This window comes from Rana temporaria, chromosome 5 (assembly GCF_905171775.1).
Source record: "Rana temporaria chromosome 5, aRanTem1.1, whole genome shotgun sequence".
NCBI classification, from domain to species: Eukaryota; Metazoa; Chordata; class Amphibia; order Anura; family Ranidae; genus Rana; species Rana temporaria.
Genome location: NC_053493.1, coordinates 2907416 through 2932164, shown reverse-complemented (window position 1 = coordinate 2932164; position 24749 = coordinate 2907416). Strand labels below are relative to the sequence as shown.

The following is a 24749-nucleotide window of genomic DNA, read 5'->3' as shown; positions in this document are numbered from 1 at the left end:
TGCAGCAGACTGATGACATCATCACAACCTCTGAAAATTCACTGGGGGGAGGGGAGATTGAGAAAATGCTTCCTCCTGCCTGCAGCAGACTGATGACATCATCACAACCTAGGCAAATTCACTGGGGGGAGGGGAGATTGAGAAAATGCTTCCTCCTGCCTGCAGCAGACTGATGACATCATCACAACCTAGGCAAATGCACTGGGGGGGGGGGGATACGGTTTCTGTAAATTCCAACATGTCAGGAATTCAGGATCTTCATATGTCCATAAAAAATACATTGAGTAGCGGATAACGCGTTGCGTCCGGGGACGTCGGGGAGAGCGGCGTCACTCTCCATAATCAGATGATAATGAAGGTAAATGAGGGATGAGATGTGCGGAGGGGAGCGGGGGAGGGGGGAGACGGTTTAATGGCCCTCCACGGGGGAAGACTTGTAAGTGACGGAGAAATGTAATTTACCGTGGAAGTGGCGGCGCAGACATTTAATGGCGGCGCGGTTCAGCGATTCGCACTTACGGCTTCTTTGACTAACATAACAAGGGGGACCCCCCCCCTCTCCCCCGTCCGCCGTCATTATATCACCGCCATATCGGAAATAATAACCTTCTTCAAGGAACATAAAGCAGCGACGGCGACCCCCGGCCGCCATTTACAGGGAGCGGTCCAGTGAGCAGGTTAATTGGAGTCGGAGAAGTTCAGCGCGGAGCCCTGCCTTGTACCGATCCGGAAAGGATGAGAAGGATCGCAATGTCTAACGTTTGGCTATGGGGGGGGGGGGGGAGCAGGAAAAACGGGCAATAAAAACAACGAGATGAGTCAACCTGCACAGGCGCCGCACCACCAGGAGACACCGGATTGTCAACCGGGGGGGGGGGGGGGTTCAATTTAACCCGTTCGTTCCCGGGGTGGATTTTTTTTTTTTGCAAAAAAAATATTTTTAGGCTTAAAGATTTGCGAAAACCCCCCGAACAGGATATAATTTCTGGGAAGCAGAGACCCTGAAGAATAAAATGACGGTAGTTTCAGTTTTTTTTTTTATGTCACACGATATTAGTGTAAGGTAGACATGTGCAATTCATTTTCTTCCAAATTAATTTTTTAACAAAATCCGTCAAATTTCGTTAATTCGAAAACATCCGAATTAAGGAAAACCGGTTTCACTAACTCTTCTTGTTCGTAAATTAAAAAATTCGTAAATTCAGAAAAATTTGTGAATTCCAAAAAAAGTGTAAATTCAAAAAAATGAGTAAATTCAAAAAAAATTGTAAATTCAAAAAAGTTTGTAAATTCAAAAAAATGTGTAAATTCTAAAAAATGTGTAAATTCCAAAAAAAAATTAAATTCTAAAAAATTTGTAAATTCAAAAAAAATTGTAAATTCAAAAAAATTTGTACATTTGTAAATAAAAAAATAAAATAAAAAATCCCAAAATTCGAAAATCTGAAATATTAACTAACTAATAATAACTTAACTATTATAAAGTATTAAATTCTAGGTATTAAATTTTCTTTGAAACTTGGCTGTTAGTGAACGTAACAAATACGAATTTATCTGAAGTTACAAATTGTCCAAAAATAATAATAATATTTTATTATTATTATTATTATTATTATTATTATTGTTATTTATTATTATTAATTAGTTCCATTCCATTTGTTAATATGCGGCATTCGTTATTTCGGATAATTCGTAACTTAAATTCGTATTCGTTACGTTCACTAACAGCCAAATTTGAAAGGAAATTCCAATACCTAGAATTTAGGGCCAGATTCACATACCCGTGGCGCAGCGTAACGTAAACCGTTTACGTTACACCGCCGCAAGTTTTCAGTCTAAGTGCCCGATCCACAAAGCACTTACCTGGAAATTTGCGGCGGTGTATCGTAAACACGTCCGGCGCAAGGCGGTCCAATTCAAATGGGGCGGGTACCATTTAAATTAGGCGCGCTCCTGCGCCGGACGTACTGCGCATGCTCCCGTCGCAAATTTCCCGACGTGCTTTGCGCGAAATTACGACGCGCCAAAGTTTTGAGAATCGCGTCGTCAACAAAGCACTTACGCTGGGAAAAAGAAAAAATAAAAAAAAAAATTCAAAAGCGACGCGGGAAAGACGGGCATACTTTAACATGGTGGAGTACTTTTCCACCATATTAAAGGTGCCCTATCTTTGCGACGGAAATCTAACACTTGCGACGACGTAACGACGGGAAAAATCTTCGTGGATCGCCGTAACTCCTAATTTGCATACCCGACGCTGGTTTACGACGCAAACTCCCCCCAGCGGCGGCCGCGGTATTGCATCCTAAGATCCGACAGTGTAAGTCCATTACACCTGTCGGATCTTCTGCCTAACTATGCGTAACTGATTCTATGAATCAGCCGCATAGATACTCCGAGAGATACGACGGCGTATCTCCTTTGTGAATCTGGCCCATAATACTTAGAAATAGTTAAGTTATTATCAGTTAGTTATTTCAGATTTTCAAATTTTCAGGTTTTCGGATTTTTGGATTTCTGAATTTTACGATTTTTTTTCAAATTTACGATTTTTTTTCAAATTTACGAATTTAACAAATTTATGAATTGCGATCATAACTAATGACACGAAAAACAAAGAAAAACAAACAAATGAAACTAAATGAAAAAAAAAAAATTTCGGCAGCACACGTCCGTTTTCATCAGATCTCACCCGATCCGATCCTCCATGGACGGATGGGGACGTATCACCATACGGCTGTTTTTAGCGGACATCCGACGCTCCATAGAGATGCATGAAGGGCCTGGTAATGGATTGGGGGGGACCCAGGCTGTTTTTTTCAATGACGTTTGTCTGTATTGCCGGGAGCCGACAATTCATTACAGCTGCAAGTAGTTTTAAATTACTTTTTTTCCTTCCAAAATGTAATTTTGTGCAGGGACAGTTCTAAACACGGGAAACACGCGCTACTTTACAGGCATACTATAGACACACCCCAGGTATGAAATTTAAAGGAATATTTCACTTTTATTGTTTCACTTTATCCACTTAAGGACCGCCTCCTGCACATTTACGTCGGCAGAATGGCATGGCTGGGCACAAGCACGTATAGAATCTCTTGTTCTATGGGGTCAGCAGGAGCAGAGGAAAAGTTGATAAATCGAAAATTGCTTGTAGAATAGAAGAGAATAGAAAATAGAAAAGTTTCTTTCTTTGGAAAACATTTTGTCCAGGGGCGGACTGATAACTCATGGGGCCCCCGGGGCAATAGAAGATTATGGGCAGAGGCGGCTCTAGGCTTTGTGAGGCCTTAGGCAAAACTTGACATGGGGCCCCACTCACACCCATGATGGGAAAAATAATTCAAGGACAAGAGCCTCTTCCCCACAACCCTGGCCGGGCTTATCCGAATCTGGAAGCCCCCTTTAACAAGGCGGCCCCCAGATCCTGCTCTTTGAACCCGCCCCCTCGTGACGTCATTGACTGAGGGCATGCTGGGTCATTGACGTTACAAGGGGAGTTGTCCCCAATATTCACTGGCCTAGATTCAAGAAGCAATTGCACCTGTGTAACCATAGGTCACACAGCGCAATTGCTTACTTGCCCCGGCGTAACGAATGCTCCTGATTCAGGAACCTCGTTACGCCGACTGCAGCCTAAGATATGCGCGGCATAAGGCTCTTATGCCCGCATATCTTAGGCTGCATTCTTGCGATGGCCGCTAGGTGGCGTTCCCGCTGTGCTCAGCGTATAGTATACATATTGCATACTAACGCCGATTCACAACGTTGCGCGAGCCCGTTGCGCGTCGTTTCCGTACGGCGGTTTTTGCGTAAGGCTGCCCCTGCTATTAGCAGGGGCAGCCAATGTTACGTATACCCGTCGTTCCCGCGTCGCGAAATTTGAAATTTACGTAGTTTGCGTAAGTGAATCGTGAATGGCGCTGGACGCCATTCACGTTCACTTTGAAGCAAATGACGTCCTTGCGACGTCATTTGCCGCAATGCACGTCGGGAAAGTTTCCCGACGGAGCATGAGCTCTACGATCGGCGCGGGAACGCGCCTAATTTAAATGATTCCCGCCCCCTACGGGTTCATTTAAATTGCGCGCGCTTACGCCGGGCATTTTGCCGGCGCGCCCACGCAATTTACGGAGCAACTGCTCCGTGAATCAAGGGCAGCGCAGTAAATTTGCAGGGGGCGCAGGGCAAAAACGTTGCCCTGCGCCTCCGCAAAAAAAGCGCAAATGTACCTGAATCTACCCCATTGTTTGTTAGGGACGCTGGGCTCTTAACGCTGCCTGAGCACAGCAGTGTTAAGGTCCCCTGTCCCTCAAAACTGGAGTAATGTATTGGATAAGTTAGGTGGCCGCGAGGCCCCTGTGAGTGCGATGCCTTAGGCGACTGCCTAATTTGCCTAATTAAAGAGCCGCCTCTGATTATGGGGCCCCTGGGCTTACAGATGGCCACCACGCCGGGAGGCAGCTAAAATCTCTGGATTTTCACATCAAAAGCATGTCGGCATCGGACATATCAGGGACAGATGTAGAAAAACACAGATTTGTATGTACAGTCCCTGGTTTTACTGAGCCTGGCAACCCTTATGAGGCCCCCTAGTGGCATGGGGCCCTCGGGCAGTTCCCGAGATCCCGAATGGTCAGTCCGCCCCTGATTTTGTCTGTCCTAGCTGAGCCTCCTGCATCTTTATTTGGGCTTTTAATTTCCTGGGGGGGAGACGATGCCCAGTGGGAAGGAGGGAATTGTGGGATCCACACCAGTATATAAAGCACACCGACCTTTGTTCCCCTCCTCCCCCCCTCCGCTCTCTAATATCCTTTCCGATAACCTCAGTGTTAATGAGTGGAGGCATCTGGGGGGACGCACGGCATCGCCGGCGTGTAATGAGAAATGAGTAAACTTAATTCACTAATGAATTATTAAGCCGACACTCTGAAATATTCATAGCAGTTTAGAAGAACAAATTTCCGGCTCTCGGGGAAGTTGCCGGTTTGATGAGATCCTTATCAGCATTACGGCTACAACCGCAAGTGACACCAGCAGATACAACAAGCCAGGTACAACGCGTATCGTCTGCGTGTAGGACACACCGCTCCCGGACACGGGGGGCCAATCGGGACTCTCCAAGCTCACGGTGCACAGAGATGGAGTCAGTCGCGCCGCAAAGCTTTGCTGCCCACAGCGCTGGGGACAAGGGGGAGGGGTCAACCAAAAAAAAAATGGAGCAATAGTTGGCTGATAACTAATAGGTAGGGAGGAGCAAACCTGAGAGTTTTCTGTTGTCCAAAATTTGGTCCAATTTTTTTTAGACATGAAGGGGGGGGGGGGGGAGACGAATGAGGTCACCAGAAACATTTCCTGCTCCTCCAGGAGACACGCTGGATGTAGACCTTTGTGCCATTGTGATAAGTGCTGGGCATAGGCGTGCGCACAGGGTGTGCCAGGTGTGCCTTGGCATTGGAGGACAGAGCGCCCCCTCCATCCCACCAATGTTCAACCACGCGCTAAATAGGAGTGAATGACAGCGCTTGGCTCCAGCATCAGATTCATGCCAGAGACAAGCGCCATCACTACTAATGTGTGTATGGGGGGGGGGGTAGGCCGGGAAAGGGGGGGAGTTTTAAGCTCAATACTATCTGTGCAGAGGACCGTGTCAGTAGAGCAGAGGACGGTGTCAGTAGGACAATGGATGGTGTCAGTAGGGCAGAGGAAACTGTCAGTAGAGCAGTGGAGGGTGTCAGTAGAACAGTGGAGGGTGTCAGTAGAGCAGAGGACGGTGTCAGTAGAGCAGTGGACGGTGTCAGTAGAGCAGTGGATGGTGTCAGTAGAGCAGTGGACGGTGTCAGTAGAGAAGTAGACGGTGTCAGTAGAACAGTGGATGGTGTCAGTAGGGCAGTGGACGGTGTCAGTAGAGCAGTGGATGGTGTCAGTAGAGCAGTGGACGGTGTCAGTAGAGAAGTAGACGGTGTCAGTAGAACAGTGGATGGTGTCAGTAGGGCAGTGGACGGTGTCAGTAGAGCAGTGGACGGTGTCAGTAGAGAAGTGGACGGTGTCAGTAGAACAGTGGACGGTGTCAGTAGGGCAGAAGACGGTGTCAGTAGTGCAGTGGGCGGTGTCAGTAGAGCAGTGGACGGTGTCAGTAGGGCAGTGGACAGTGTCAGTAGAGCAGTGGACAGTGTCAGTAGAGCAGTGGATGGTGTCAGTAGAGCAGTGGACGGTGTCAGTAGAGAAGTAGACGGTGTCAGTAGAACAGTGGATGGTGTCAGTAGGGCAGTGGACGGTGTCAGTAGAGCAGTGGACGGTGTCAGTAGAGAAGTGGACGGTGTCAGTAGAGAAGTGGACGGTGTCAGTAGAACAGTGGACGGTGTCAGTAGGGCAGTGGACAGTGTCAGTAGAGCAGTGGACAGTGTCAGTAGAGCAGTGGACGGTGTCAGTAGAGCAGTGGGTGGTGTCAGTAGAGCAGTGGACGGTGTCAGTAGAGCAGTGGACAGTGTCAGTAGAGCAGAGGACGGTGTCAGTAGGGCAGTGGACGGTGTCAGTAGGGCAGTGGACGGTGTCAGTAGGGCAGAGGACGGTGTCAGTAGAGCAGTGGACGGTGTCAGTAGAGCAGTGGATGGTGTCAGTAGAGCAGTGGACGGTGTCAGTAGAGAAGTAGACGGTGTCAGTAGAACAGTGGATGGTGTCAGTAGGGCAGTGGACGGTGTCAGTAGAGCAGTGGACGGTGTCAGTAGAGAAGTGGACGGTGTCAGTAGAACAGTGGACGGTGTCAGTAGGGCAGTGGACGGTGTCAGTAGGGCAGTGGACGGTGTCAGTAGAGCAGTGGATGGTGTCAGTAGAGCAGTGGACGGTGTCAGTAGGGCAGTGGATGGTGTCAGTAGGGCAGTGGACGGTGTCAGTAGAGCAGTGGATGGTGTCAGTAGAGCAGTGGAGGGTGTCAGTAGAACAGTGGAGGGTGTCAGTAGAGCAGAGGACGGTGTCAGTAGAGCAGTGGACGGTGTCAGTAGAGCAGTGGATGGTGTCAGTAGAGCAGTGGACGGTGTCAGTAGAGAAGTAGACGGTGTCAGTAGAACAGTGGATGGTGTCAGTAGGGCAGTGGACGGTGTCAGTAGAGCAGTGGATGGTGTCAGTAGAGCAGTGGACGGTGTCAGTAGAGAAGTAGACGGTGTCAGTAGAACAGTGGATGGTGTCAGTAGGGCAGTGGACGGTGTCAGTAGAGCAGTGGACGGTGTCAGTAGAGAAGTGGACGGTGTCAGTAGAACAGTGGACGGTGTCAGTAGGGCAGAAGACGGTGTCAGTAGTGCAGTGGGCGGTGTCAGTAGAGCAGTGGACGGTGTCAGTAGGGCAGTGGACAGTGTCAGTAGAGCAGTGGACAGTGTCAGTAGAGCAGTGGATGGTGTCAGTAGAGCAGTGGACGGTGTCAGTAGAGAAGTAGACGGTGTCAGTAGAACAGTGGATGGTGTCAGTAGGGCAGTGGACGGTGTCAGTAGAGCAGTGGACGGGTGTCAGTAGAGAAGTGGACGGTGTCAGTAGAGAAGTGGACGGTGTCAGTAGAACAGTGGACGGTGTCAGTAGGGCAGTGGACAGTGTCAGTAGAGCAGTGGACAGTGTCAGTAGAGCAGTGGACGGTGTCAGTAGAGCAGTGGATGGTGTCAGTAGAGCAGTGGACGGTGTCAGTAGAGCAGTGGACAGTGTCAGTAGAGCAGAGGACGGTGTCAGTAGGGCAGTGGACGGTGTCAGTAGGGCAGTGGACGGTGTCAGTAGGGCAGAGGACGGTGTCAGTAGAGCAGTGGACGGTGTCAGTAGAGCAGTGGATGGTGTCAGTAGAGCAGTGGACGGTGTCAGTAGAGAAGTAGACGGTGTCAGTAGAACAGTGGATGGTGTCAGTAGGGCAGTGGACGGTGTCAGTAGAGCAGTGGACGGTGTCAGTAGAGAAGTGGACGGTGTCAGTAGAACAGTGGACGGTGTCAGTAGGGCAGTGGACGGTGTCAGTAGGGCAGTGGACGGTGTCAGTAGAGCAGTGGATGGTGTCAGTAGAGCAGTGGACGGTGTCAGTAGGGCAGTGGATGGTGTCAGTAGGGCAGTGGACGGTGTCAGTAGAGCAGTGGATGGTGTCAGTAGTGCAGTGGATGGTGTCAGTAGGGCAGTGGGCGGTGTCAGTAGGGCAGTGGACGGTGTCAGTAGGGCAGTGGACGGTGTCAGTAGGACAGTGGACGGTGTCAGTAGAGCAGTGGATGGTGTCAGTAGAGCAGTGAACGGTGTCAGTAGTGCAGTGGATGGTGTCAGTAGAGCAGTGGACGGTGTCAGTAGAGCAGTGGACGGTGTCAGTAGGGCAGTGGACGGTGTCAGTAGAGCAGTGAACGGTGTCAGTAGTGCAGTGGATGGTGTCAGTAGAGCAGTGGACGGTGTCAGTAGGGCAGTGGACGGTGTCAGTAGAGCAGTGGATGGTGTCAATAGAGCAGTGGACGGTGTCAGTGGACGGTGTCAGTAGGGCAGTGGACGGTGTCAGTAGGGCAGTGGACGGTGTCAGTAGGGCAGTGGATGGTGTCAGTAGAGCAGAGGACGGTGTCAGTAGGGCAGTGGAAGGTGTCAGTAGAGCAGTGGACGGTGTCAATAGAGCAGTGGATGGTGTCAGTAGAGCTGTGGATGGTGTCAGTAGAGCAGTGGACGGTGTCAGTAGGGCAGAAGACGGTGTCAATAGAGCAGTGGATGGTGTCAGTAGTGCAGTGGAAGGTGTCAGTAGAGCAGTGGATGGTGTCAATAGAGCAGTGGACGGTGTCAGTAGAGCAGTGGACGGTGTCAGTAGAGCAGTGGATGGTGTCAATAGAGCAGTGGAAGGTGTCAGTAGAGCAGTGGATGGTGTCAATAGAGCAGTGGACGGTGTCAGTGGACGGTGTCAGTAGGGCAGTGGACGGTGTCAGTAGGGCAGTGGACGGTGTCAGTAGGGCAGTGGATGGTGTCAGTAGAGCAGAGGACGGTGTCAGTAGGGCAGTGGAAGGTGTCAGTAGAGCAGTGGACGGTGTCAATAGAGCAGTGGATGGTGTCAGTAGAGCTGTGGATGGTGTCAGTAGAGCTGTGGATGGTGTCAATAGAGCAGTGGATGGTGTCAGTAGTGCAGTGGAAGGTGTCAGTAGAGCAGTGGATGGTGTCAATAGAGCAGTGGACGGTGTCAGTAGAGCAGTGGACGGTGTCAGTAGAGCAGTGGATGGTGTCAATAGAGCAGTGGACGGTGTCAGTAGAGCAGTGGATGGTGTCAATAGAGCAGTGGATGGTGTCAGTAGTGCAGTGGAAGGTGTCAGTAGAGCAGTGGATGGTGTCAATAGAGCAGTGGACGGTGTCAGTAGAGCAGTGGACGGTGTCAGTAGAGCAGTGGACGGTGTCAGTAGAGCAGTGGACGGTGTCAGTAGAGCAGTGGACGGTGTCAGTAGAGCAGTGGATGGTGTCAATAGAGCAGAGGACGGTGTCAGTAGAGCAGTGGACGGTGTCAGTAGGGCAGAAGACGGTGTCAGTAGAGCAGTGGATGGTGTCAGTAGGGCAGTGGACGGTGTCAGTAGAGCAGTGGGCGGTGTCAGTAGAGCAGTGGATGGTGTCAGTAGGGCAGTGGATGGTGTCAGTAGGGCAGTGGACGGTGTCAGTAGAGCAGTGGACGGTGTCAGTAGAGCAGTGGGCGGTGTCAGTAGGGCAGAAGACGGTGTCAGTAGTGCAGAAGACGGTGTCAGTAGTGCAGTGGGCGGTGTCAGTAGAGCAGTGGACGGTGTCAGTAGAGCAGTGGACGGTGTCAGTAGGGCAGTGGGCGGTGTCAGTAGAGCAGTGGACGGTGTCAGTAGAGGTCATGGTCCAATTTTGCTTCAGTTCATTGCGGTGTGCCGGCAGCCCATTCGAAATAAGTGCGCTGCCTTAACGCAACGCACATTATTATTACTATTGTCACGCTTGCCCCAATGCGCAGCGACACAACGATCGTGTGCGACTCCGACCCTAAAACTTGATAATGCAGTCGGCAACCTAACAAGATCTGGGGGGGGGGCAGATCTGGTGGGGGGGGGTCTGGTTGGGGGGGGATCTGGTTGGGGGAGCATCTGGTTGGGGGGATCTGGTTGGGGGGGATCTGGTTGGAGGGGATCTGGTTTGGGGGGGATCTGGTTTGGGGGGGATCTGGTGGGGGGGATCTGGTGGGGGGGCAGATCTGGTGGGGGGGGATCTGGTTGGGGGAGGATCTGGTTGGGGGATCTGGTTGGGGGGATCTGGTTGGGGGGGATCTGGTTGGAGGGGATCTGGTTTGGGGGGATCTGGTTTGGGGGGGATCTGGTGGGGGGGATCTGGTGGGGGGGCAGATCTGGTGGGGGGGGGTCTGGTTGGGGGGGACAGATCTGGTGTGGGGGGGACAGATCTGGTGTGGGGGGATCTGGTTGGGGGGAGGATCTGGTTGGGGGGAGGGCTGCAGGCAGTCGCCCCCTGTGATGTAGCAGAATCCGAGGTGATTAGAAGTGGCAGAGACTAAGTTAGCTGCACTGCGGGGGGATCTATACGGCACGTCCGCACTGTACTGGATGAAGACGATCGATGTTCCGTTAACCTTTTACTAATGATCATTTCACAGGGCCAGGTGCTTTCACTGTACGCATGACTTAAGCGGCTCGGCGTAGTAATAAATCACCTAATTGCGTAACTGGATTGTGGAGAAGGTTGCAAATGGGGGAGGGGGGGGGGTTAGGGGTATATTATCCTGGGAACAGGGGGTGGGGGGGGGGGGGATTCAGCGCCGACTAGTAACTTCTTCTATGTGAGTTTTGTGTTTTATCTTTTTTTTTCTGCAATACAATGAAGAAGCGCCAGATACAGATACAGTGCCTGGAAAAAGTATTCACACCCCTTGAAATTTCCCACATGTTCTCATGTTACAACTAAAAACATAAATGTATTTTATTGGGATTTTATGTGATGGACCAACACAAATGCCGCGTACAGACGGTCGTTTTTTGTGATGAAAAAAACCATCGTTTTTGAAAACGTCATTTAAAATGACCGTGTGTGGTGGAAAACGTCGTTTTATGTCTTCTGAAAAACGACAAAAAAAAATTTGTTTTTCAAAACGTCGTTTTTTGTGTCAATTAAAATGATAGTGTGTGGGCAAAACGATGTTTAAAACCCGCGCATGCTCAGAAGCAAGTTATGAAGCGAGCTTCAATGGAAAAGAGTGCTGAACGTAACTGCGCTTTGCTAGAGCATTTTGAAAAAACGATGGTGTGTAGGCAACGTAGTTTTTGAAAATAAAGTTTCAAAAACGTTGTTTTATTTCATGATTTAAAACGTCGTTTTTTTTTTCATCACAAAATGACCGTCTGTACGCGGCAAAAGTGTCACATAATTGTGAAGTGGAAGGAAAATGATACAAATAAATATGTGAAAAGTGTGGCGTGCTTTGACCACTTAAGGACCGAGCCTCTTTCTGAGATTTGGCGTTTACAAGTTAAAAACATTTTTTTTTGCTAGAAAATGACTCAGAACCCCCAAACATTATAATAGGATTTTTATAACAGCTTACCTGTAAAATCCTTTTCTTGAAGTACATCACGGGACACAGAGAAGCATAGTAATTACTATGTGGGTTATAGAGAGTACCTTCAGGTGTGGACACTGGCACGCCCTTAAGGCAAGAAGTTCCCTCCCCTATATAACCCCTCCCATACCGGGAGTACCTCAGTTTTGTAGCAAGCAATAAGTGTCCCAAATACCCCAAAAAGAGGGGCGGGTGCTCTGTGTCCTGTGATGTACTTCAAGAAAAGGATTTTACAGGTAAGCTGTTATAAAAATCCTATTTTCTTTATCGTACATCACGGGACACAGAGAAGCATAGTAATTACTATGTGGGACGTCCTAAAGCAATGCTATGAGGGGAGGGAGACCCCAAGAAATAAGCCGGGCGCCATCAGACATGAGGAATCAAACTGCAGCCTGCAGCACACTGCGCCCAAAGGCGCTCTCCTCATTCTTTCTTATGTCCAATTGATAACATTTAGTGAAAGTATGGACAGACGACCATGTCGCGGCCTTGCAGACTTGAGTCATGGAGGCTTGATGATGCACTGCCCAGGAAGTACCCACCGCTCTAGTGGAATGTGCTTTAACCTTAAACGGGGGAACCTTTCCCCTCAAGCCATAGGCTTGAGTAATGACCTGCCGAATCCATTTGGAGATAGTGGACTTCGACGCTGCCTGCCCACATCTGGGACCTTCTGGCAGGATAAACAATGTATCAGTTTTCCGGACCTGAGCAGTAGCCTTAAGATAGATCTTAACTGCTCTTAATACGTCTAGCGTATGCAAAGACTTCTCCCTTGCAGAACTAGGTTCTGAGAAAAAAGACGGGAGAACAAGATCCTGATTCAAATGAAATTTATAAACAACTTTAGGTAGGAAAGCCGGGTGGGGCCGTAGGACCACTCTATCCTTATGGAATATAAGGTACGGTTCCTTACAAGACAAGGCCGCCAACTCCGAAACCCTCCTGGCGGAGGTTATGGCTACCAAAAATATCACCTTCCTGGTCAGAAGGACCAAAGGAATATGAGCCAAGGGCTCAAATGGTTGTTTCTGTAAGACAGAAAGGACCAGATTCAGATCCCATGGACACAAGGGAATCTTGACTGGTGGACTAAGCCGGATCACACCTTGCAAAAAGGTTTTGATCAGGGAATGTGTAGCTAGTGGCCTTTGGAAAAAAATCGATAAGGCCGAGATCTGGCCCTTAATGGTGCTTAGGGCCAACTTCATGTCTGCCCCTAACTGCAGAAACTCCAGAATTCTGCCAATGAGATACCTCCGGGGATGCCAACCCCTGGTCTCGCACCAGGCCACATAAGATTTCCAGACTCTGTAATAAATGAGTCTGGATGCCGGTTTTCTGGCATTAATCAAAGTAGATGCCACCGCATTAAAGAGACCCCTTTTCTTTAAGATATGGGACTCAATAGCCAAACCGTCAAATTGAGAGACGGTAAGGAAGGATGGAATATAGGCCCCTGGGACAATAGGTCCGGCCGAAGCGGAAGGGACCACGGTTGCCCCACGGACATCCTTACAATGTCCGCGAACCAGGCCCTTCTGGGCCACGCTGGAGCCACCAGAATCACTGGTCTTCCTTCCGACTTTACCCTGCGAAGAAGACGGGGTAATAATTGCAGCGGAGGAAACGCATACATTAGGGAGAACTGGTCCCATGGGAACACCAGTGCATCCGTGCCGTAAGCAAGTGGATCCCTTGTCCGGGACAGAAAGTTGCCCACCCTTGCATTGAACCTCGATGCAAAGAGATCGACATCTGGTGTTCCCCACCTCCGACAAATGCTCTGGAAGATGTCGGGGTGAAGAGTCCATTCCCCCGGAAGCACCTGTTGGCGGCTTAGGTAGTCTGCTCGCCAATTGTCTATTCCCGGAATGAACACTGCAGATATGCATGGGACATATTTCTCTGCCCAGGTCAGGATTCGATTCACCTCTCTTTGGGCTGCACGACTTCTTGTGCCCCCCTGGTGATTTATGTATGCCACGGCAGTGACATTGTCTGATTGAACCCTGACCGGAAGACCCTTCAACCTGTCTGACCAAGCTGACAGGGCTAGATAGACTGCTCGAATTTCCAGCAGATTTATGGGTAGAGACCTCTCGGAGGCTGACCATTTCCCCTGGAGAGACAAACCTCCCAGGACTGCACCCCAGCCTAGCAGACTGGCGTCCGTGGTCACAACCTGCCATGTCACGGGAACAAAGGACTTCCCCTTTAGCAGGTTCCGGGGAACCAGCCACCAACAAAGGCTCTGCCGGACTGACCGGGAGAGAGACATAGGGAGATCCAAGGCTTGAACCTTTTTGTTCCAAGCGGACAGAATGGCATGTTGAAGCTCCCTTGAGTGGAACTGCGCAAATGGGACGGCCTCGAACGAGGCTACCATCTTTCCCAGTAACCTCATACAGAGGCGAATGGGTGGCTGACGCTTTGCTTTGACTAGTTGAACTAGTTCTCTTAAAGCCTCGAACTTCCTTTGGGGCAGGAAGACCCTTTTTAGCTTTGTGTCTATGAGTAGACCCAAATATTCGAGCCTTTGCACAGGCATTAAGGCTGACTTGTCCAGGTTGAGAACCCAACCCATGGATTCCACAAATTTTACGGTTCTGTGTACCGCTGAGTTTAGATCGGCCACTGACCGGTCTACTACCAATAGGTCGTCTAGATAGGCTACTATGGATATGCCTTGAGACCTTAGATAGGCTAACAGTGGAGCCAATACTTTCGTGAAAACACGAGGAGCGGTGGCCAGACCAAAAGGTAAGGCCACGAACTGGAAGTGGCGCTGATTTACCGCGAAGCGAAGCAGCTTCTGATGGTCGAGAAAGATAGGAACGTGCAAGTATGCGTCCTTTATATCGATGGACGCTAGTAGTTCCCCTGCTTGCAGGGAGGCCACCACTGACCTGATCGATTCCATCCGGAATGATTGGACCTTTAGGAACTTGTTTAAGGCCTTGAGGTCCAGGATGGGTCTTACATCCCCATTTGGTTTGGGGACGGTGAAGAGATTGGAATAAAACCCCAAACCTTGTTCTTCCACTGGCAGTTCTCTGATTACCCCTTGGGATAACAGATGATCTAAGGCCAATGCTAAGGACCTTCTTTTGCCGAGTTCCTTTGGGACATTCGAGGTTAAGAAGCGCGGTGGAGGAAATTCGCTCAACTCCAGCTTGTAGCCCCCGGAGACCGTAGAGAGGACCCACCTGTCTTGGATCCTGTCTAGCCAAGCCTCCGCAAACAGCTGAAGCCTTCCCCCCACCCGGCTGAGTGGGGGAGAACCTTCATAATGCTGACTTAGATGCTGGCTTGGCCTGTGGCTTACGGTTCCAAGGCTTTTTGGAAGCCTGAGGCTGGCCCTGTGGCTTCCCACCTGCATTGAATCGTCCAGGAGGCCGTCGGAACTGCCTGGTACCGGAAGTACTAGGGATAGGAGAGGAGGATCTCTTAAAGGAGGGGGGACCCCTAAACCTTTTCTTTACTGGCAACAGTGTACTTTTGCCACTGGAAATTTTCTGAATGTAATTATCCAGATCTTCCCCAAACAAACGCTCTCCATGAAAGGGAAACCCCGCCAGTAATTTTTTACACGGGGCTTCAGCAGACCAGTTCTTCAGCCAGAGTAACCTGCGCATATGAACTAGCGAGAGAGTGAGACGTGAGGACTGCTGAATGGAGTCCTTAATAGCATCTATGGCAAAACATAATGCTCTGGGAAACTCAGCCAAATTCTGGGCCTGTTGTGCCGGCAATTCCTTTAAGACCCCTTTAAACTGGTCCTTCAAGGCCTGGCAAATCCCAGTAGCCGCAATTGCAGGCTGGGTTATTCCTCTCGCCGAAGCAAAAGAGGTTTTTAATAAAGTCTCTAATCTCTTGTCTGTCGGATCTTTGAATACCAGAACATTGTCTACTGGACAGGTCAAAGATTTGTTTACGCAGGACACAGCTGCGTCAACCTTGGGGATGCCCCATTTTTTAGTGAATTGTTCCTCCATGGGGTATAAAACCGAAAACTTCTTAGGAGGAAGAAAATATCTATCTGGATGTTCCCAATCCTTGTAGATAAGCCCTTCCAGCAGGGGGTGAACCGGGAAGGAATAATTAGCTTGAGGAGCTTTTAAGGAGCCTAAAGATGAGACTGCACTTGAAGCTGGCTCTGAAAGTGGCAACTTGAAGGCCGAACGGACCATCTCAGTGAGGGACTGGACCAACAATTTTTCGGATTGCGACGCCGAAAAGGGTTCTCCCAAAGTGGAATCCTCAGAGTCCACTACTTCCAGCTGACCTTCTGCCAGATCTCCAGAGGGTAAATCAACCTCTTCTGAGGATGCATGCCCCAAATCGAGGGACTCCTTAGAGGGAGAGGGGGACCTTGTGCGTTTTTCCCTTGAGAGAGAGGATGCAATCAAGGTCGCTAATCTCTGCTCCAGACCCCCCATAGCTGAGGCCAGAGCCTCCTGTCACAAAAACTGGAGCAAGTGGGACAAGGGCAGAACAGGCATCTGACAGCCCTGATGGTTCACCCTGGGCCTCCTTCAATTTTTCAGGAGAGGAAGCAGCCGCAGGAGCATGCCCGAGATCCTCTGAGCAAGATGGCGATCCCTTTGCTTTTTTGCTTCTAGTCCCTGAGCCTTTAGCCATGATAAAGCTGAGGTACTCACAATAGTTGCAACTACTTGCGAACCTATAGACCAGCACTGACGCTGCTATTTGATGGTTGGCAAGGTGCAGAGCCCACTATGCGCCTTAAGCAGATGTCACTGTCCACCACCAGTACCAAATACTGAAAGTATGTGCACAAGATCTCTGTGTCCACTGTCAGCCAGAACCAGTTAGGTGGACTGGAGCATATAAGGACTAGGTGTAATCACCTGACCTGCTCTGTCCTGTAATCTCAAGTCTCATAGAGAACAGCTGAGATAGACCCCCTGCGCGCATGCGCACGCGCGCCGATGTTAGGTGTGCACCACGAGGCTACGCGCGCACACGTAGCCGCACGCGCGCACATGTCGTCACACGCATCTCACGGAGCACTGCGCACCGAAGCAGCGTACAAAAAAAAATCATTTGCGCGCGTGCGCCTAAGACACATCAATGTCGCGCGCGCATGACGCTACGCGCTCATGCATGAGGATGGAACACCACAGCTCCATGTGAGGACCAGGTAAGCCAAGTGAAGCCAAACATTTTGGACAACTTTTTTCTGCTTTTAACCTGCACAGGAGGGGCTAACTACCTGACTAGAGATACCCCTCCTCCCCACAACACACAGGACCATATAGGAGAAGCACAGACAGATAGCTTTAGGCAAACATAATGGCTCAAATAAAGGAAGGTTACTCCTAGGACCAAGTCCTGAAGCACCTTCACTTACCTGATCCAACGCTGCAGGACTCTGCATAAACAGACAGTCCAATCTTCACCCATCACGGAGAGCAACGTCTATAGACCTTCAGGGACCGGGGTCCATGGACAGGAACACCACACCCCTGGACCCATATCGCACCCTGTCAGTAAACTTTTGGTATTAGGAAATTGACCAAAGTACTGAATAACCAGGATCCAGCTCTCAAAGAGAAGCATTACAGGCCAAACCCCGTTCTTCTTAACCGGGGCCCGGGTACCGTCCACTTTGGCTCAGAAGCACTTTGGACGGATCCGGATTTCATGGAGGCTTTTTACATCCAATATGGATCCCTCCAGTGGAGCTCCTTGGAGCACATGTTCACTCGTGACCAACACCTTAGACACTGGCAAAAAACTGAGGCACTCCCGGTATGGGAGGGGTTATATAGGGGAGGGAACTTCTTGCCTTAAGGGCGTGCCAGTGTCCACACCTGAAGGTACTCTCTATAACCCACATAGTAATTACTATGCTTCTCTGTGTCCCGTGATGTACGATAAAGAAATATATTTTTTTCTAACACCCTAGAAAATAAAATGGCGGTCGTTGCAATACTTTCTGTCACACCGTATTTGCGCAGCGGTCTTACAAGCGCACTTTTTTGGGGAAAAAACACACTTTCTTTGAATTAAAAAATAAGACAACAGTAAAGTTAGCCCCATTTTTTTTATACTGTATTATGAAAGATAATGTGACGCCGAGTAAATTAATACCCAACACGTCACGCTTCAAAATTGCGCCCGCTCGTGGTATGGCGACAAACCTTTACCCTTTAAAAATCTCCATAGGCGACGTCTAAAAAAAATTCTACAGGTTGCATGTAATTTATATAAATTTATAGTCCGGATTTCATTGTTTACCCCCCTGATGAAGACTCTTTGTTAGGTGAAAAGTTGAATCGATAAATATACATAAAATCCAAAACCAAATTCACATGAATAAAATAAAACAAAAAAAAATCGGAATGTTATTGGAATTTTTATATATTTATGTCCCAGATTTTATTGTTTACCCCCTGATTCAACCTTTTCAATTTACACAGAGTCTTCATCAGGGGGTAAACAATGAAATCTGGAAAATATTTTTATATATATATATATATATATATATATATATATATATATATATATATATAAAAATTCCAATAAAATTCACCTAAATAAAATAAAAAATAAATAAAAGTGAAAGTTGTTGGAATTTATATAAATGTATATTCGGGATGTCATTGTTTAGGGGTTAAACAATTAAATCTGAAATATAAATATACATGAATTGCAATAACATTCGCATCTTCTTTTATTTTATTTATGTGAATGTTATTAGAATTAATTTATTTATATTCCAGATTTCATTGTTTAACCCCCTGATGAAGACTCTTTGTGAGTCGAAACGCGTTTGATTCTCACCCCATTGACAGATTGATGTTGAAGATAGGTGGAGCCTATGACATTATATATACCCTTGGTGTCATTTAGATTGCAATCTGTTATTCTTTGTCTAAAACCTTTTCACCCTAATTGAATAAATAAATATTTTTATATATAATGTTTTGCTTTGTTTTTTTGTGTACCTATATAAAGTCCCATTCCACACTTTATGTATATTTCTTTTATACTATTTTTTATATTTAAACCTTCAACATTTTTACAACAATCCGGGGGTTCACAAGCACCCAACCCTTCTTCTTTCGCAGCACGGGCTTGGGACCGGCCATGGTGGAGTTTTCTTTTCTACTAGATCTTCGTTGTCATAACGGGGCGGGACGTTCTTCCGTCGCCACCCATTGTCATGGCAACAGTACAAAATATACAATACAATACAAACTAACGGCGATACAAGTGCCGCTATTCCGCGCATGCGCGAGGTCGAGAGGTGCATGCTGGTTACCTAGCATAAGCCAATAAGCCCGGGGGCCAAAAAGGGTTATTGGCCCCCGGGGGTCACACAATAAGCAATATTGGCCCCCGGAGGTCACACAATAAGATTCATTGGCCCCCGGGGTCACATAATAAGTGTTATTGGCCCCCGGGGTCACATAATAAGCGTTATTGGCCCCCGGGGTCACATAATAAGCGTTATTGGCCCCCGGGGTCACACAATAAGCGTTATTGGCCCCCGGGGTCACACAATAAGCGTTATTGGCCCCGGGGTCACATAATAAGTGTTATTGGCCCCCGGGGTCACACAATAAGCGTTATTGGGCCCCCGGGCTACAAATTGGACACCCATGGCTTTAGGAACCTTTGAACTCCGATCTGTTCTTCATCAGGGCATAAACAATGAAATCTGGAATATAAATATAGATAAGTTGCAATAACATTCACATTTTCTTTTATTTGAATGTTGTTCGAGTTCATATATTTATATTTCAGATGTCATTGTTCACCCCTGATGAAGACTCTTTGTGAGGCGAAACGCGTTGGATCCCAACCCTGTTGACAGATTGATGTTGAAGATAGGTGGAGGCTATGACATGTTATATACTGTATACACACACAAGACCAATTCAACTGTCGGAATCAGGCTGCCCTCACACCTGGGCGCTTCGAATCGCGGGCAGATAGGCTGCGATTTTTTTCCCGCGATTTCAGAACGCCCAAGTGTGAGTGACGAATCGCACAAAACGCACATTTCAGGATGCCATTCACTTTCCACTGCAGATCGCTCAGCAGCACCGGGCTGACCAATTCAAATAATTGTAAAACTTGACAGAGAGAGAACGATCGTTCTTTGGCGAAGAAGATGGAGAGACGGAGGAATAGAATCTTCATAAACAATCAATAAATTTACAAATAGAACTTCGATATTTCCTTCGTACAATCAGTCAGGGACACACTGTTGCTCGTGCGCCCCCCCTGACATGCTGCTGCTTGTGCACCCCTCCCCTCCCCCCGCTCTGCATACCAACTGATGTAAAACAACAACAATACTGTAAATAAATAATACTGTAAATAAATGTGTCCTTTTATAACACACAAAGGAGCCGCTCATGTTCTATCCAGAAAAATCCAACACCGATATAATAATATAATCCTAGGATACAATTTATCCCTATAGAGGGGAAGAGCGAATGATACAATAATATAATATAGAATAATAATAATATACCGTATTTATCGGTGTATAACACGCACCCTAACTTTAACCACTTAAGGACCGCCTCCTGCACATATACGTCGACAGAATGGCACGGCTGGGCACAAGCACGTACCTGTACGTCCTCTTTAAGTGCCCAGCCGTGGGTCGCGGGCGCGCGGCGGCGATCCGGTCCGAAGTTCCGTGGCCGCGGGACCCGATCGCCGCTGGAGTCCCGCGATCGGTCACAGGAGCTGAAGAACGGGGAGAGCTGTGTGTAAACGCACCTTCTCCGTTCTTCACTGTGGCGCCGTCATCGATCATGTGTTCCCTGATATAGGGAACCACAATCAATGACGTCACACGTCCAGCCACACCCCCCTACAGTTAGAAACACAGATGAGGTCACACATAACCCCTACAGCGCCCCCTTGTGGATAACTCCCAAACTGCAATTGTCATTTTCACAGTAAACAATGCATTTTTAATGCATTTTTTGCTGTGAAAATGACAATGGTCCCAAAAATGTGTCAAAAGTGTCCGAAGTGTCCGCCATAATGTCGCAGTTACGAAAAAAATCGCTGATCGCCGCCATTAGTAGTAAAAAAAAAAAAAAATTAATAAAAATGCAATAAAACTATCCCCCTATTTTGTAAACGCTATAAATTTTGCGCAAACCAATCGATAAACGCTTATTGCGATTTTTTTACCAAAAATATGTAGAAGAATACGTATCGGCCTAAACTGGGGAAATTTTTTTATATATATATATGTTTGGGGGATATTTATTATAGCAAAAAGTAAAAGATATTGAATTTTTTCATAATTGTCGCTCTATTTTTGTTTATAGCGCAAAAAATAAAAACCGCAGAGGTGATCAAATACCACCAAAAGAAAGCTCTATTTGTGGGGGAAAAAGGACGGCAATTTTGTTTGGGAGCCACGTCGCACGACTGCGCAATTGTCAGTTAAAGCGACGCAGTGCCGAATTGCAAAAACTGGCCAGGTCCTTTAGCTGCATAATGGTCTGGGGCTTAAGTGGTCAAGAGGGAAGTTTCAGGAAAAAAACTTTCCAACGGCCCCCTGCGTATAACACGCAGACACAGTTTACCCTCCATTTTCAGGGTAAAAAAGTGAGTGTTATACGCCAATAAATACAGTAATATAATCCTAGGATACAATGTATCCCTATAGAGGGGAAGAGGAAATGATACAATAATATAATATAGAACAATCATAATATTATATAATCCTAGGATACAATGTATATAAAACGTATCTAGTGACTGATACAATAATATAATAAATATAATAACATATAATCCTAGGATACAATGTAATATGTATAGAAAATGTATCTCTATAGAAGAGAAGAGCGAATGATACAATAATATAATATAATCCATAATACAATGTATATAAAACGTATCTCTATAGAAGAGAAGAGCGAATAATATAATACAATAAAATATAACCGATTGCCGACCAGCGCACAACGATATACGTCGACACAATGGCTCGGCTGGGCATATGGGTGTACGGGTACGTCCCCTTTAAGATGCTGCATTGTGGGGGGCGCATGCACCCGCCGCAAGCTCAGTGAGTCCAACCGCGGGTCCCGCGGACTCAATGTCTGCCGGCAGTCCCGCAATCGGGTCACGGAGAGGAAGAACGGGAAAATGCTGATCTAAATAAGGCATTGTCCCATTCTTCCTAGTGACAGGACATTGATCGTCTGCTCCCTGTAATCAGAAGCGATGATCACTGTTGTGTTACTTGTAGCCCATCCCCCCTACAGTTAGAATCACTCCCTAGGACACACTTAAAGCGGAGGTTCACCCAAATAAAAAAATGTCAGGAAAAAGTTCCCCCCCGGCGCCGTATAGAGCCGACTAGCAGCTATGCATGTTCGACTTCTTTCGGAAAAGCCGTGACTCGGACGCGCCTACGCAATACGGGGGGCGGGGCCTTAACCGCCGGGGGGAACTTTTTCCTGAAAGACGTCAGTCATCTGGGCGACCTCCCAGGTGACATGCCTCCTCAGAATAGAAACGCCTACTCCCGCGGGGAGAAGTACCCGGAAGCCAGATTGGAAATTTACATTATACGGTATGTACAGCCTAAAAAAAAAAAAAAATTGCCGCTGTAACTTACTTTGCAAATCTTTGAATCCTGAAAGAATTTGCGCCGTAAGTTACGGCGGCGTAGTGTATCTCTCGCGACGTAAGGGCGCGGAATTCAAATGCGGCGAGTAGGGGGAGTGTTTCATTTAAATGAAGCGCGTCCCCGCGCCCCGCCCCGTATCTTTGTTTTGTATCCACAAAACAAGATACGCCTGAAGCTGTGCTAGATCCGACTTAGTACGCCGTCGGATCTTAGGTGCATTTTTTTCCGTCGGCCACTATGGTGGCGTTCCCGTAGAATTCTGCGCTGAGTATGCAAATTAGCTATTTACAGCGATCCACGAACGTACGTCCGGCCGGCGCATTTTTTTACGTCGTTTTCATTCGGCTTTTTCCGGCGTATAGTTAAAGCTGCTATATGGTGGCGTACTCAATCTTAAGTATGGCCGTCGTTCCCGCGTCTAATTTTGAATCTTTTACGTTGTTTGCGTAAGTCGTTCGCGAATAGGGATTTGCGTAGAATGACGTCACCGTCGTAAGCATTGGCTTGTTCCGGTTTAATTTCGAGCATGCCCACTGGGATACCCCCACGGACGGCGCATGCGCAGTTAAAAAAAAAACTTTGTTTACGTCGGGTCATGACGTATTTACATAAAACACGCCCCCATCACAGAGATTTGAATGGCGCGCCCTTACGCCGCCAAAGATACACTACGCCGCCGTAACTTACGGCGCAAATTCTTTGAGGATTAGAAAAAAAGAAAATAAGTTACGGAGGCGTAGAGTATCTTAGATACACTGCGCCCGGCGGAAGATCACGCGCAGGTACGTGGATCTGCCCAATAGTGTATAAAATGTATATCTCTGGAAGAGAAGAGCGAATGATCCAATAATATAATATAATATAATATAATAAATATAATATAATATAATATAATAAATATAATATAATAAATATAATACATATAATATAATATAATCCTAGGATACAATGTATATAAAATGTATCTCTATAGAAGAAAAGAGTGAATGATACAATAATATAATATATAACATATAATATAATATAACCCTAGGATGTATATAAAATGTATCTCTATAGAATTCTATAATATTCCCGCTGGCTCCACAACACCGACACCCGCAGAGCGCAATAAGCTGCAGCAGCCAATCAGAAGTCACGCTGCACAGTCCAGCCAGCGCGGAGGAGCTCCAGAGAGCGTTCTGATTGGCTGCGGCAGGTGATTGCGCACTTCCTGACGCAGCGCCTGATAAGGAGAAGCCGCGGATCACAAAGCGGGGGGGGGGGGGGAGGGGGTAGAGACTTACGTGTCGGTTTCGTCCCAGGAGATGCAGGTGTGGTTGGTGGTCGCCTACAGAAAGGGGAGAAAAATTCAGCGTTATTGTCGTGTGGAAAGTTTGGCGGCGATCTCCCGGGCCTGCCGCCTCGGCTTAGAGCTGCAGGTGGGGGAGGGGGAAGAGGGCAGGGAGAGATTTATTTATTTTTTGCATTCTGCGCAAACACTAAATTACAGTTCCATCAGCTTTCCACTTAACGCGGATTGTGCACCCGGGGCAAGGTGATAATCCGCGTGCGCTGGGTACAGCTAATGACAGATATTGATTCCGCCGCGCCAATGACAGACCGGCAATACCACGACCTTGGAGGCTGCGGAACTAAAGAGCCAAACCGCCGACTCTTTTTATACATTCCGGTGTTCGATGTGCGCGAGTCGCCGTGAAACATGTCATACAAGGACAGCGCGCTAATCTGTCATGCTGGCCATACACACGCAGATATCACAGCCAATCTCATCCACTTTCCTCTACATTTCGGCTTCGTACGCCTTCGGATCGTAGGTGTTATTCTCCGGCGGCCGCTGGGTGGAGTTTGCGTCGTTTTCCAGCGTCGGGTATGCAAATTAGCTGATTACGGCGATCCACAAAGGTACGTGCGTTCGTCGCATTCTCTTACGTCGTCGCTAATCGGCTTTTCCCGTCGTAAAGTTGTGGCTTATATTTCATGGCTTATATTTAGACAGCCCATGTTAAAGTATGGCCGTCGTTCCCGCATCTAATTGAAAAAAAACATTTGGTTTGTTAAGAGGTCCGGGAATACGAAAGGACGTAACGCACGTCGCCGTTCAAAAAACACGTTGGGGCACCGTAATTTCGCGCAAAGCACGGCGGGAAATTTACTAACGGAGCATGCGCAGAACGTTCGGCGCGAGAGCGCGCCTAATTTAAATGTTACACGCCCCATTTGAATTAGGCGGGCTTGCGCCGGACGGCTTTACGTTACACCGCCGTAAGTTTACACGCAAGTGCTTGGTGAATCAGGCACTTGCGCTGAAAACTTGCGGCAGTGTAACGTAAAGACGATACGTTACGCCGCCTAGATTCTTTGTGAATCTAGCCCACAGTGTCTCCATGCTTTTATTATTTATTTGATTTTCTATTTACCTTTCTATCTATTTAACTATTTATTTATCCCTCAATAGATATAAATATATATTAATTGACTATTACTTATTATAGTGTATTATTATCAATATTAAAACATAATTACTATATATACCATTATATT

At 47.7% G+C, this 24749-nt stretch overlaps 1 protein-coding gene across 2 annotated transcripts in view; it reads right to left on the bottom strand.

Moving 5' to 3' along the window:
* The window catches only part of ADGRB1 (adhesion G protein-coupled receptor B1), a 735432-nt gene that overhangs the window by 234376 nt on the left and 476307 nt on the right, over positions 1–24749 (bottom strand). For both annotated transcript variants that reach the window (XM_040352071.1, XM_040352072.1), the window contains exon 17: positions 23492–23535. In XM_040352071.1, coding sequence (XP_040208005.1) covers positions 23492–23535 — 44 coding nt within the window. The remainder of the gene's footprint in view (positions 1–23491; positions 23536–24749) is intronic.